The sequence below is a fragment of the Silene latifolia genome, chromosome 4, assembly GCF_048544455.1.
Source record: "Silene latifolia isolate original U9 population chromosome 4, ASM4854445v1, whole genome shotgun sequence".
NCBI lineage: Eukaryota > Viridiplantae > Streptophyta > Magnoliopsida > Caryophyllales > Caryophyllaceae > Silene > Silene latifolia.
The window spans coordinates 68,870,054-68,884,775 of record NC_133529.1 but is presented as its reverse complement, the minus strand read 5'-3'; the positions used below and the strand labels follow the sequence as shown (position 1 = coordinate 68,884,775).

Sequence of the window (14,722 nt, the reverse complement as noted above, 5' to 3'; positions counted from 1 at the left end):
AAACGATATTGGAAATGGGTCGTATGAATACTCAATTTTCTTGTAATCTCGTGTTTAAAAACTTTGGTCTTGACGGAATTTGCGTTTGACTTACGGATTTAATTATTATTGAAACGAGTCAAAACCGACTCGTAAAAATCCCGACTAAAAATCCCGCACTCCCTTTTCCTCCTTTCTTTCTCCCTTACGCGGACCACACTCCCCCTTTTTCTTTCTTTTTTCTGGTTTTGTTCATATCATCATCATCAACATTTCACTAAAACACCATTTATATAAAATCAAGCCAAAAATCGACATAACTCACTCGTTTCTTGTCCGTTTTTCGCATAATTTACCTTTCCGGAATCCTCTCGTCGCGATCTACAACTTAGTATGTTCTAATTTCAATTTTCATTAAGTTGTTTTAAGACCAATTTTCGGTATTTTCGGTTTTATATGCTTATTATTGTGTTTTAATTGTTTATTTAGGTGAAGGATTGGAAGACGAGTTCGGGGACTCGTATATTGTAGAGGATAGCGGCTAGTGTCGTTAGGGTTTGAGTTTTCAAGGTGTTAATTGCTCTTTTTCTAGCTTAAGGTAACATATTTCGAGTTACTCGACGAAAGATCGTCACATGTGTGTTGTTTTTGTATGTTTTATGATTTTTTGTTTATGTAGTAATTTTCACATGTTTAAAATGGTTGCATGCATGTCAATTGTTAGATTAAATTATCATAATAGTATGGAAATGATATGGGAACGATTAGATAATGCTTAAAACGGGTTAAAATGAAGAAAAACGGTAAAAAAGAGATGTTAGGGTGGCGGCAATGGCCAAGCAGTGCGTGCGTGCCCACGGCTACGGCTAGCCTGCACGGTTGGCTGGTCGGTCCGTTGCTTGTTTCGCGGTTTTCCATGCTTTGTCCGTCATTTTAGGTTCATCAAGGATATAATTAGAATGAGTATACATGGTTAAACTTGTTAAGGGAATCATAAAAGTAGCTAAAAGTTATGCTAATGGTAGAAAAATTATGTTATAATGACAATTATCACATGTTAGGATAATTTACAAAATGAAATGGTAATTAATAGGCTCAAAATGAATTTTATAGTGATAATTGTAATGTTTTGTTGATTGTCTAAAACCGAGCCTTAGTCCCTTTGATGATGCGATGTCGATTAATTGAGTGATTGGTCACCGCAATTTGACCCGTACTGTCCGCAGGTCAGGGGTTGCGGGTAAAAATTCTGTTGAATGAATTAGATAATCGGCCTTTTTCTTGTTTTAGGCCATTTATTATATCTCTATTCCACATGTGTAGTTAGTTGAATTTAAATAGCTTCTTATTTAGTAAGTTGAATTTAAATAGCTTCATATTTTGTAGTAATGGCCCTAGATTCCCTAAAGCCTTTAATATGGTTATTATTGTTAGAATTAGAAATTAGTATTGAATACTTATTGAGGATTCTGTTGGGATTGTATGCTGTAAATAGACATTTATATAGCCTTTCACATGATAGAATGTTAGCATTTAGGTTGGTAAGTAGGACTTTTTGCCCTCTTAAGGTTAAGTGGGTGTCTTACTTGACTTGTGTGGTGAGTCTTGGGTGGTGTGGGCTAAGGTATTCAAGCTGGGACTAGCTGGGACTAGGTCCTAGGTGAGTATTTCGGCCTTCATCATAGATATGTCTTTATAGTCTCTGACGAGTATATGTTCACTGCTTGATAGCCTTTGTGTTCCTGACTAGTGGATTTATATCCAAGTTGGGGCATGACCTCAGGTACTAATTTTGATAGTATGGGGTCAGCTTAAGTACTAGCCAACCCTTCGGTGGTGTCCTTAGGGTACTCACTTCACTTTGTTTTAAAAAAAAGTTGTGGGTCTTGGGTGCGGTGGTGTGTATCCGCATGTCTAGGTCTGCGCAGATTTTAGGCTAGGGTTGTGTTGTCTCTTGGCCATGTTTTCTTAATAGTATAGACTCGAGTTACAAAGTGACTATTGACCGTGCTAAGAACTTATGCCTGTCTTTGATATATTGTCCTTTCTTGTATGGTGATTTTATGAACTGTAATAGGTGAGATGTAAGCGGTTCTGATTGATAAAGTTTGGATTACTATTTGTTATCTGATTCACATGATAGTTTAGTGTGGTCAGTTTAGGGGTCATTTGTTAGAATACATGATAAGTAGATGGTTTATCAAATTGTTTACATGTTACATTACATGTTACATTAATTTTGACGATTCGTGGTGGAGGACTCAAGTTACTCCCCACCGAATTGTGGCTTTCGTGTTTGTATAAAATGCGATTGACAGGTTGTTGATGCTTTGTTGGGGGTCACAGACGAGCTAGTGAGCAAGGAACCTTGGACCTAGTTTTGCCTATTCTATTAGTAAACCCTTTACACTTTTGATTTGTATATAATTTGAAGGGACATATGTCTCCCTTTTCTATTTTGGGTTTGTATCACTATATTTCCGCGTCTTAAGTTATGTATGTAAATTAGTTTATCAGTTGTTGCAGGGTTTTTGACACTCTTCTTGAGTTGGAATTGGTTGTGAATGGTTTAGTTAGAAAATTTTTGAAATTGCAGGTTTTTGGACTAGTTGAACCATTTACAAACATATCCTACCAGTTTTTCTGTAGAATTTACGTATATAATTAAGGCTAGATTTAAGGGTGTCACAAGGAGATTCAAAAGGAACTGTAGAATCATTGTTTCCTGCTGGTTGAGAACCAGCAGTTAAACAATAGAGGTTGTTGAGTTTTCGAGAAGACACACAAACATGAACGACAGAACTCGAAAGAATTGTGGTCGAAAATGACCAGAAAAAGATGATTAGTAGGAGAAAAGAGACAACAGGACTTTTGCTAAAGAGTTTATACAGGTATGAACCAAAGGAAGAGAAACACTTTTCTTCATTTCCATGTTTCTTGGTTTTCTTAAATTTCTTCCTAGGAACAGAAACCGTCATATTCGAGGAAATGTGATCTCTGCCAATTTCAACATCTCCCTGATTAAGTACAGCTTCTTCAGTAATTCATAGAATTACTAGCCTGCACGTCTATAGAAGTGCAATCACATATTATGGACTTGATTATGACTAATTTTGTCTACCCCGTTGACCAAAAGTTGATACCTAATAAATTAAAGTTGTGGGTTTCCACTTTCCACCATGGTTATTTGATTGTAGACAATCAGTCATGCAGAACATGAATGTAATGAGAGTATGAGACCATTGATTCAGTGAATGATAATAATATGAAAGTAGCAAGTTGTTGCCATCCTTCAAATGATCACAACTAATAATGATGGAATTAACCATGCATGATCTCGATGATGAACTTTCTATTAGGATACTGAACTATTGATTGAGTCTCGACCATCAACCATAATAATAATGTCTTTGTCAAGTCGTTCTGAACGAGGGACATTGCAGTTTGCATCATTAGGGTAATGTTTTTTGAAAAAACAAATCTAGCGCAGTTTGTGATAAAAATAATAGTGAACTAAAACTAGAAGTAAAAATAAGAATATAAGATGAGCAATTCAGTAACAGCTTGACCTTCATTGAAAAGAAAAATCATAATATCTTAATAATCTCATCTGTTACCTCGAGAACTTCAGTACAGTATAATTTCACATCATTCTGAAGAAGCGCAACCAGTTTCAATTATCAAAGCATAGGCTAATAAAAACATACACCTCCAGCCGGCTTACAACATGCTATCTGTCCTAGCTGGCAGGCGGCGGAAGAAGTTGATGGGCACTGAGGGAAGGCGATGTCGAAACCTTGGGTGTCTCATAACATAAAACCCAGCCAATGCTGCAATGACTTGGAATGGTGTAACATACAACACAATGGCAGCTACTAGGCAAAATGTCACAAAGATGGCGGTAGCACGTGGGTCTCGCCAGCTAAGGAGAGCCTGGAATCGCTCCCCTTGGGTTGCTACATCACCCACCACGGTCTGGATCCTCCCTGCGACACTCCTCAGCCGGTCATACCTCATTCTGACAATCTCCGGGCTCTTGCTTGTTGGGAATGTGTCGAATTCCTCATCGAGCTCATCAGGCAGGGACATGTCGGCCTGTGAGATCTTGATGTTCATATGGGGAGGGTACCTTGGCCGGTACCTATAGTTCCAAACTCCGATCAAAAACATGTATAAGAACATTGTTGGCAATATCAGCTCCGGAAAACAAACCAGCATTAGAAATAAGATGTGAACTAGAACTGTGGTGATGGGGTTTCTCCAAATGCAAATATCACCAAACCATTTCCCGACCGAGAATAATCCCGAGAAAACTGACATGAGACGAAAAAAATTAGCCTTGCTCCTTCTCATGCTCCATAGGTGAGCGTCTACGTCCGACATGTACTCAACTACCTCTTTCCTTAGCGGTGGCTCTGCTCGGCCGAGTCTCATGGCCACAATATTCATGGCTTGGAAACGAAGCATGTCTTGTTGCATAACCGTAAATGGTCTGATATAGTGCATCTTGGGTAGAAGAGGCCGGGAATATTGATACATCATGTTGGCAAATGAAGTGCATGAGAATCTTAAAGCCAAGTGGAGTTCCCCCATCTTTTTAACCCCATTGGGCTGAAGAATTAGCAAGGGATACGAATGTGTGTAAATTCGACCTGTTTCGAGAGTAGAGATGCGGATTCGGACCTTCCCTATTTTGAGATCCTTGTGTGAGTGGTGTCCATCTGAGCCCTTCTCTCCAATTTGAGAGTTGTCAAAAACACCCACTGTGATAACTGTGGCCGGGTCAAAGACCTCCCATGTATACTGCTCATTGTATTTGGGGCAGAGACTGTCTACAATGGTCCGGGTCCGGACCCATTTATGACCGTACTTTGCAACACAATATGTATCCGATGTTCCTCTGCTATCGCGGGTTTTCATGGGGTGTAGTCCATCGGCATTAAGGATCCCGAGTTCTAAAACACCAATTGTTGGTTTCCAAAGTGGTTTTGCTGTGGGACGGAGATCACTACTATAGTGAGTCGACTCGTCAAGAACATGGTACCCTCCATCAAGGCACACTCGCAGATGAAGCCGGCTTGAGAATTTTTCCTTTTTAAGTTGGTCTATATCCACAGCAACAGGCTTCTCAAGGTTAAACCATCGTGAAGGAATGAGCCTATCATCTGCACGCCGGTCAATGTGGGTCAATGGGATATATACTCTTCCTATGATTTCATCTTTACCAGGGGCCACACGATCCTCCACTGTAAGAACTAGATGATCATCAAACGGCTCAGCTGCAATGAACAACAAGTCTTCATTCCAGAGGGAGTTTAGTGTACGCGCCTGAACAGGTTTAGTTCTCAGGACCTGGTGACCTATTTGTGCCTTGCAGTAAACTTCCGGGAACCGATTTCTCTCAGTTGGAACCAAGTCCTGTGCCTCAATGACATTGACACGAACATACCACAATCTTGGGGCCTGATAAACTTTTGAACGTAGAAGGGCAGAAGCAGAGGAGGACATAATATCAATACCAGCAGTATCAGAGTGCCATGCTTCTGAATAAGACTCGTCAGCTTGGGTGCCAAGCCAAACTGCAAGCATCAACTCTCCTTTAACCTTTTCGCCCTTCTTATCCTCAAGACGGTACCATTGAGGAGCCAACGGGCTATCTGGTGGGACCCGGGTTGGCAACTCGTGAAGATCAAACCTAACTATGCCCACAAAATCATCTTTAACTAAATCCTTGTCCTTAACTTTGACTTCAAGCACGGAGGCCTGAATCCGGTCCCTTGAAAAGGCGAAAACCACGTTCCACTCTGGGTGGTCATTCTTGTTTAGGTGCTTTGTCACCCCCTTGTAGTTTCCAACACGAACCTCTACAAACGGGTCAAGGCTACCTGTAAGATCCATATCGGGAAGATCCCGGGCCCTGACAACTCTGACATACAGGAACAGCATCCTTTCCACAAGGTCATAAGTGCTTGCAGTTTTGTCAGGATGGACAATACGACCGCCAACAACACGTCCCCCTCCAAGATATGGACTCGTCTCTTTGAGAGCAAAGTCAACAGGCTGCGCAGCAGAAGCAGAATGCATTCTGATGATCCGAGGTGGGGGTGCTTCATGTTTCATCTTCATTTCTTCAACTTCTTGATAAGTTGCGTCTCGGTCAGGAACTCCCTCATTACCCGCATCGGGCGGAGGATGATTTGAATGGGAATTAGAATAAGAATGGGAATGAGAATGATTAGAGTTTGGCAGATGACGGAAGGTATGACGCGCTTCGGAATTGGCCTGTGAATGGTTTACATGTAAATTTTCATCTGAGGAAATTGGCATGGAGGACTTTATGGTTGGATCATTAGTGATATAGACTTTGAGACCAAGCTCGCCTTTAATGCGGGAGAAGATCCCACGCTTCTCTAAAGGGTAGTGAAGGACAACAGCATCCGATTGGGGAACATATGAAGTCCCGCTAATGGAGACTTTTCCGAGGAATGACTTGTTATTTGTAGATCTATTGGTGTTGTAGACATAGACATCAAGATTGAGATAGGGAAGCATGGATGGATCTGATATATTGAAGTAGAAGCTCTCGTCCCAAACAGGGTTGAGATCCTTTTCCTTGACAGTGGTTCGGAATTTCTGTCCATCAAAAAAAAGCTCTACAAATGAACTCGATGATCCTTGTCCATCTTTTGGCATAAGATCGTGTGCACTAACAACGTCGACTCCCAGTTTTAGATTGTTCATGGACATTTTGATTCTTCGTAATGCTTCTAGCAAATAACTAATCACATAGGTACCTGTTAAAAGCAGAGAAGAAATTACTGAATCTTGAAGAACAAAAAGCAATGCAGCAGAGAACTTGAAGACGAAAAAATGTGTCACTCTTCCTCCGGATGTCAAGCAATGCATACTCATTAACTCATACCAAATAATCGAACATCAGTTTGATCCCTTCTATGTCAAAATGTAGTCTATGGTACAACAGCTAACTTTACACTATTATATACTGTAAAATCATCTATTAAGGACATCAATACTCATACCATAAGTTATGATAATTCCTAAAACTTATTTCTGCCTGAGAATTTGGGTCACCTAACATGCGGTTTAATAATACTTAACTTCAGGAAGCAAATCCAAACAAACCTTTACAAGAAGGATATCTAGAAAGATCAACAAATCTAAGATGGCAACAGTAAGATTGGTTTGTTGAAGCATAGTCCTAACTCCTAAAGTGCAATCCTTTCTGTAAATACTTCCAAATGCTACTTGTAAATTAAGTAGCTCCATATAAAGTGTACAAGCGGTAATGAAAAGAGGATGAACTACGCTTCCATAAAGTGTACAAACGGTAATGAAAAGAGGATGAACTACGCTTCCATTATTGATCAACAAGCAAAACAATCACAAAACCGTCCATATCGACAAATTCACAACATGTCAGAAGTTACAGCAAATAAAAAACAGAGGAAGCATGAGTTAGAAGCATCTAATGACAAAGTGTCAGGAAATAGACTTACTATATGTATACACCAACACAAATACACTTCTCTAACAACCTCAACAAGCCTCCAACTCTACAAACCAGGATTAAAAACAGAAACAACTTAATTTCAGAATGCAATTTCAGATCAATGTTTAGCTATGTCCCTAGGAAATCTAAGAACTATATATTGAGCAATTTTCTAAAGAGGAATCTCGAAAAATGGGATGTTAAGTAGTAAGGTGAGAACAGAAAGTAGGCAAAAATGAGTCAACACTCAACACTCATAAGCATGTGCATTGCCTCATTTTCAACAGATCTCAAAAGTTTTATCAAATATTTAAAGAGATACTGAGTATTAATTAATGGGCAAGGTTTAAGGATCCTAAAACCTCGCATAATCACATGCAATCTTTTCAGCTCATTTACACTGAAAATTTTCACTGCTTATCATCCATTATTAATCCCAACTATACCGAAAAAGTCACTATCCAATGATCCAATATTACTTTAATCTCCAAAAGATGAATAAATGTATATGTTCTTTTAGAATCTGGACACAATTTTTGTCTAAACATGTTATAAGTACAAGTACTACTTTTGTGGAATCTTAACTAAAGGCTACAATCTTTTTCACTCATCACCCAAAAAGGCGAAAAGCTAATGAATCCTATTGATAATATTCAACAAGTTTGGCAAAATTGCACTTTCGGAAGTTGATAGAACTAATATAGCAAGCAACAACAAATCTTAAAGGTAGGGGGTCAGATTTACATGGCCATATCACCGAGATGATATTTCTCGATGACCCAATATGAAAATTACGTCCAAATTGACATTGATTGACCACTGTCTTTAATCTTTACAATATAAGGAGGATTTTTTTCCGATGATTCATGATGAAAATTGCGTCCAGAATAACATTTTGATCCACCACTACCTTCACAATACCAGATTATCTCCCGCCGACAGTATAAATTCCGTTTTGCTTCAATCCATCATATTTCAACACCCATCTAAGCTAACTATGCAAAGAATACTACTCCCTTCATTCCAATCATCTAAGCTAATCGTTATGAGAGTAATTAAATCAACATTGCAATTCATCTACAAACAATAAGAAACCCCCCACAAACTTAATCAATCAATAAAAACACTATTAACCTTTAATTATGAGCAGAAAAACAGACAAATCACACAATCATGTAAGAACAATAACGAGTTAAATACCACCCTGCTTTGGTAGATGGGACAAACTTTGCTAGTCCCTAGACATATCGTTTTGTTCCGTTTTAAGTTTAAGACGTGCACACGTGTATATATATAATCACAAATTTGAAAAGATAAAAAAAAGAAATAATACCTGGTTAAAACTCTTTAAGATTATGTGGGTGTTATATATAAAAAACTATAGCATAGTAGCCAATAGGTGAATTATTATTTGTTGGAAGAAGAATGCAAATAGAAATAATAATAAATGAGAAGGAAATAAATGGTGCAGGAAATGGGAAGGAAATAGACAAAGGAAGAGAGGGGGCTTTAATTTGTATGGACTGTAAACTGTTGAATAGAGTACAGTTATTATTATGTAGCACCCATAATCAAGACATCAAGTGGGGTAGAATTACTACTTGTGATGATGATATCTTGTTTGTATATGTTGATTTGTGTTCAAGTTATGGTTTTTGGATACTGCATTGGCTTGATTTTTATGGGATGATGATATCTTGTTCAAGTTATGTGTGTATATGTATGAGAAATGGGTTTTGGGTTTTGCATTTAATGGGGTGATATAATTAAGATTTCTGAATTCATACATCACGCAAAGTTGGGAGTTTACACGTGGGGTCTTTAATTGCAGAGTAGAGATCACTTGTCCCACTTTTATGTCTCATTTTGTGTCCCATTCCCTTAAGATCTTGACACATCACACTTGAAATAATAAAAATGGTAATATTATATATCAAAGTGTTAATGTGTCATTAGGAGAGGTGATGGGACACAAGATGGGACATAAAATGGGACAGAGGATCTGCTCTGTTAATTGCATGCATCTTAAGTCCGCTTTAGTCTACTTATGGATAATTTTTTATTTTTATTTTTCTAAAATAGAGTTCAAACGAAAAAAAAAAATCAAAATGGGTTTACATCAAATTTATTATTGAAAATACATCTACGTCAACTCCAAAACTAGGTTTGTACTGAATTCGCTCACCCCGAGAGACCATTACCCTTTTTAATATTAGAAAAAGTAAAATAAGGAAAATGCGTAAGTCACTCAGTGTCGTAACGATTTGAACCAAAGTCGCTCAGCCACTTAGCAACTTTGATCCAAACGCAATTACATGTAATCACCAAGTAACGCCAACATATAAACTACAAAGTTATTAACATTCCATGTCTAACATCACCAGTTATCGTGACGTGATTGTAACGACCCAGAAACCACTACATTATTACTATGTGCAAGCCACTAAACCGTTTAGAAAATAAACTGATGACGTTAAAATAGTTTAAACAACAACGATAGAAAGTTATGAAAACAACGGTTTAAAGAACAAAAACAACTATTTAAAGAAGTTTCGCGAGTTTTGCAAATTCTTTTGTCGCGATGTTATCTACCCCTTTTAAAAAGGAACTTCGTCCCTGAAGTTCACTCCCAACTATAGAAATAAGGTGTATATATAAAAACATAACAATTACAGAAGCAATTATCACTTTTTCTAACAATTACGAGTATTCACGAACACAGAAGTAAGGTAACCATACTTGTAAAAGGTGAAAATAAGATAACTAGAAAATCACAAAAGCTGGAAAAAGACATATACAACAAACAACACCAACTAGTACCATATGATTATCATGCTTCCATCCACACCAACTCACATATCACTTCCATCTCAATTCCAAACCAAACCATAGTTCCCCCACAAAATTCATCACACGAATACTACGCCATACCTGCATCGGTACCAAGAGTCTTAGGAAGACACGAATCCAAAATTTAACCACTCATTCAACCAAACCACGACTAAGAATCAAGACACGGACTCAAACCCGGGATACTCGGTCGAGTACCAGCAAGAACTCGGCCGAGTACTTGGTACTTGGTCGAGTTTCCAGTACTCGGTCGAGTTCCTGAGGACAGAACTCGATTTTTCGCCACTAGCAACCTGAAATTGTAAGTTTTAACCTGTAAAGCGAGTTTCAATCATCCACCAACACAAGTAATTCAAGTCGTAACTACCAAAACAATATAGAAAGCAAAGTATTGGCCTTATGGCCCGAGTACAATCATCCAAATAAAACCAAATATCAAGTACGATAAGAAATCCATCATAAACATCCAACAAATCAACAACATGAAAGAGAACAGAGCTCAAGGGTCGACACCCCATCCTGATCCACGTCCTCTCCACCCCCTGTGCCTGAAGTCCGCACACCATGATATGCTCCTGCTGCATGGTCACCACCGACCCATCTCCCTGCCTCATCAAGCTGGCTCCAGTAGTTGGCTCCCCACGGTCCGGCAAGGCAACCAAACGCATGGTCTTTCGGAGCTCTCCAAAAGGTGCGGTCCACCCCGTAGCTGCGGAACACTTCGCTATCATCCCCTACTCCACTCCACCATGCTGGCTGAGCAAGACCGGTCCCCACATTCTGCAGATGCGCCATCTCATGTAGGTTCCTCAACATTAAGGTGGTAGAGATCCTCTCCGTAAGCTCACTAACTTGCATCCTAGGATCATGGATCGTAGAATGGGATGGGTACGGGTGTGGGTAGAAGCTCGGTGGGGTGTAAGGAGGCTCAGTCTCCACCTCTCTAGCCACCCTCCCTCCAAGGTGCTCACGAGGGGCCGGAACAGTCTTCTGCTTACCAGAAGTGGTGATCGGCTCGGGTAAGTCTAAAAGAATCTCAGGGGATATGAGGTAGAACTGGGGCTCGGGCTGGGGTTCTCCACTCTCTGGGTCATACTCAGACAAGTGATCGATCACAAGTAGGTTTGTAGCATCCGGTAATACCAGCCACCTAGTTCCCCTTACCCTCCATGCCAAGGATCCATCGTCCAACCTCCCCAGCCACTTCACATGGCATAAGTAAACCTTATCTATGGTAGGGGCAGTCTCAAACAGGGCAGAGATAGACTCGGATGGGGCCTCAAAGTCGGCCAAATGCTGAGCCAAGCGGGTCACTATGGCCCCATAGCTAAGATAACAGTTCTTGGAGCGAGCCATAAGTGCCGAGCTAGCACACACCACCTCTGGAGCACTATAGTAGAAGTGCTTCTCCCGAAGGGGATTGAGGTTGTAATACTCCGTATTTAATAATTATATAATAATAATATTTTATTATATTTAGCGAGTTGGGCTTGAGACGGAATAATAATAATAATAATAATATTAATAGTAATAATAATAATGATGATAATAATAATAATAACAAGTTATATGTATATACATACATACTATACTCATCCTATACATATATCCTCCTTATCCTTATCCACCCATACTACTTTATCCCATTTCATTTCCCACCACATAAATTATAGAGAAATCCTAGAGAGAAAGAAGAGAGAAAAAGAGAAGAGAAGGAAGAGAATAAAGATCGTCTTTTGCCCCTCCGCCTCGAGATCGTAAGGTAAACCGCCTCACCTTAGCTTATATATTATTTTATTTGACCCGCCTCGACCTTGGCCACCTTGGGACTGACCTTGACTGACCCTTAGCCACCGTTGATCGTCCCAAAACCGTGTTTGACCGAGTAGATCTAGGCTTGTGTGGGTTGTATGACTCGGTGTAGGGCAGGGTTTTTAACCACCGTTGTGGGCCTGACCTAGGGTGGTTTTTGGCGGTGGTTGTAGGGGGGTGTGAAGGGAATGTAATGGTGGTCTTAGGTGACGGAGTTGCTGGTGGTCGAAAATGGGGCTGCAAATGGGGTACATGGGTTGGGGTACTTTTTAGTATGTCGTGTTTTTGTGTTGTGGCTGGTTGTTGTCGTGGTGACTGGGTGGGTTGTTGGTGCCGACTAAGGTTAGGGTCAAGGTGGAGGGTGATGGCGAGGTCGGTCGTGGCCGGTGGTGGCCACGGTTGGTGGGTTGTGTGGTGGAAGTTGAAGGGTGTCGGGTGTGGGGTTATTGTTGTTGCCGGTTGTAGTTGTCATTGCCGTGGCCGGCTGCCACTGTCACGGTGGCCGTGCTGGTGGCTGGTGGTGGCAGAGGAAGGCCACCGTGGTGATGGTGGCAGTGGCGGCTCACGGTGGTCCTATGAGGGAGTTCGGGGGTGAGTCTTGAGTCGGGTTTTTGAATAGCTTAAGACGGGTATTTAATTAGTCGTCTACGTATTTGTATAAATATATTAGTACATTTATACGTTTTTGATATAAATATATTAGTATAATTATACGTATTTGTATACGTATTAGATTAGTATATTTATACGTATTTGTATGATTAGATGAGTATATTTATACGTATTCGTATTATTATCGTATTTTAGGAAATGGGTTTTGTGAGACGGTTTTACGAGACGGGCCTAGCATGTTTGGCGGATTTCTTATGTGGATTGCTAAAAAGTAGGTTAATCCTACTCAGTTTCAATATGCATTTGAGTTGTCATGTGAGTCGTGTTTTAGCGGTTATTGCATTATAACATGATATCGGTTAAGATGATTGGATGAGTCGGTAATTGACATATTGTGTGGTATCTTGCATCATCGTATTTGTCATATATGTTGGATAATATGCGGTTGTGATTGCTGGTTGTTGTTGAGGAGACGGAAGGCGGTTGGGAGACCATCTTCCGCTTGGGTGCCTCTTGGAGCTTTCCCATTCCAAGAGGGATGTGCACATTAATGACTTGAGTTTGGAGGGACTCGTGTTGTTGAGACACGACGTCTAGCAGGGGATCCGATACCTGTTTGTGGTTATCGGTATGTCTGGGCGTGTCCTGGTACCAGTGTGGTGATCGGTATGTCTGGGCGTCTCTCGGTACCAGTGTGGTTGTCGGTATGTCTGGGCGTGTCCCGGTATCGGGGTGGTGGTTGTTGATGGTGGTTCATTCATATCACAGTCATGTTGCATGTTCACACTCGAGTCGTGTCACACTTTATTTATTTATTGAAACTGATGTTTGTTGTGTCTGTGCATTGTCACCTATCTCTTTTGGGGTGGCCTGTGTCGATCCATATGATATCCTTTGGTCATATGGGGAGCAGGTTATGTTCAGGTTGTTTGGATAGTACGCGGGAGACGGGACGAGCTTGATGATATCACGAGACGAGTCTAGTTGGCTAGAAGAGTATAGATGTCACGAGTTGTATTTTATTTATTCATTTATTTACGTTTATGTAATTCACTAAACGTTACATTAATAAAATGTTCTTTGATTAGAGTTTTGAAACCCTACCTCGGAAAACCGAAATGGTAACGCTCCAATTATCTTGGCCGGATAGTTGGGTGTTACAGAGGTAGGAAATCAAGAGCATCACCTCATGAGAGTTTAACTTGCTTGCGTCATTCCGACCATAGAGCAAGCAAGTTAGAATCCGCAAAAAGATACGAAGGGACACGTGATGGACATCGTTAATCAACATAGCGCTAGAGGTAGGGGCGGTCCGGCCAATAAGGTAAGGAAGATAGTGAGGTGCCCTACTATCCGTTGCCACATCACTAATACACCCCTCTTTCTCAGTCTCTAACCCCAGGTGCTCAGCAAACTCGTCAAGGGTCAAGGCATGGTCGATGTTTAAAAGATGGAAACTAACGGTCTTCCCACGCACATCATACTTGAAGGAACTCCTGAATTCTAAGGTCAGAAAAGGATAGGACTTCTTTCTGAGGTGATACAACCCTTCAATTCCCAAAATTTCGAAAATATGCACTTGTAGACACCTCGTTTATACACCTCTCACCAACCACCCAGTGATGATTAGGCCACATGTTTAACCACGCGGAGCGATTTATGACATTTCGTAATTTCGTCGATACGTGATAGCTCAAATAGTCAAGTCAACCTCATGGTCGTCATCTACGCGCCGATACGATTATTTTGACAGTAATTAGAGTACATTTGGAGTCCGGGTCAAAAACCGTTTCCATTTTCTAAAACCGTCTTAATCCAAGTCGGAATGTTCTAGAATTTTCTGGAGTATTATTCCTAATTTTTATCTTTTATCACGGAAATATCTTCTTTGCGGAATAAGGAAGCATACATCTTCCCTAATTCCTATTTTAAACCGCGGAATTCTTTCTTGCCGAGGAG

At 40.3% G+C, this 14,722-nt stretch overlaps 1 protein-coding gene across 2 annotated transcripts; it reads right to left on the bottom strand.

Moving 5' to 3' along the window:
• Positions 1 to 3,531: 3,531 nt before the first annotated feature.
• Positions 3,532 to 9,306, bottom strand: LOC141653564 (multiple C2 domain and transmembrane region protein 7). 2 transcript variants are annotated; one of them, XM_074461366.1, is made up of 2 exons: positions 8,823 to 9,306; positions 3,532 to 6,773 (listed from the first exon to the last, which is right to left on the bottom strand). In XM_074461366.1, the coding sequence occupies exon 2, from the start codon at positions 6,724 to 6,726 to the stop codon at positions 3,700 to 3,702; it is 3,027 nt and encodes a 1,008-aa protein (XP_074317467.1). In that variant the 5' UTR covers positions 6,727 to 6,773; positions 8,823 to 9,306; the 3' UTR covers positions 3,532 to 3,699. The 2 variants fall into 2 exon arrangements, with proteins under 2 accessions (XP_074317467.1, XP_074317468.1); XM_074461367.1 differs by lacking the exon at positions 8,823 to 9,306 and adding an exon at positions 8,690 to 8,821.
• Positions 9,307 to 14,722: the final 5,416 nt, after the last annotated feature.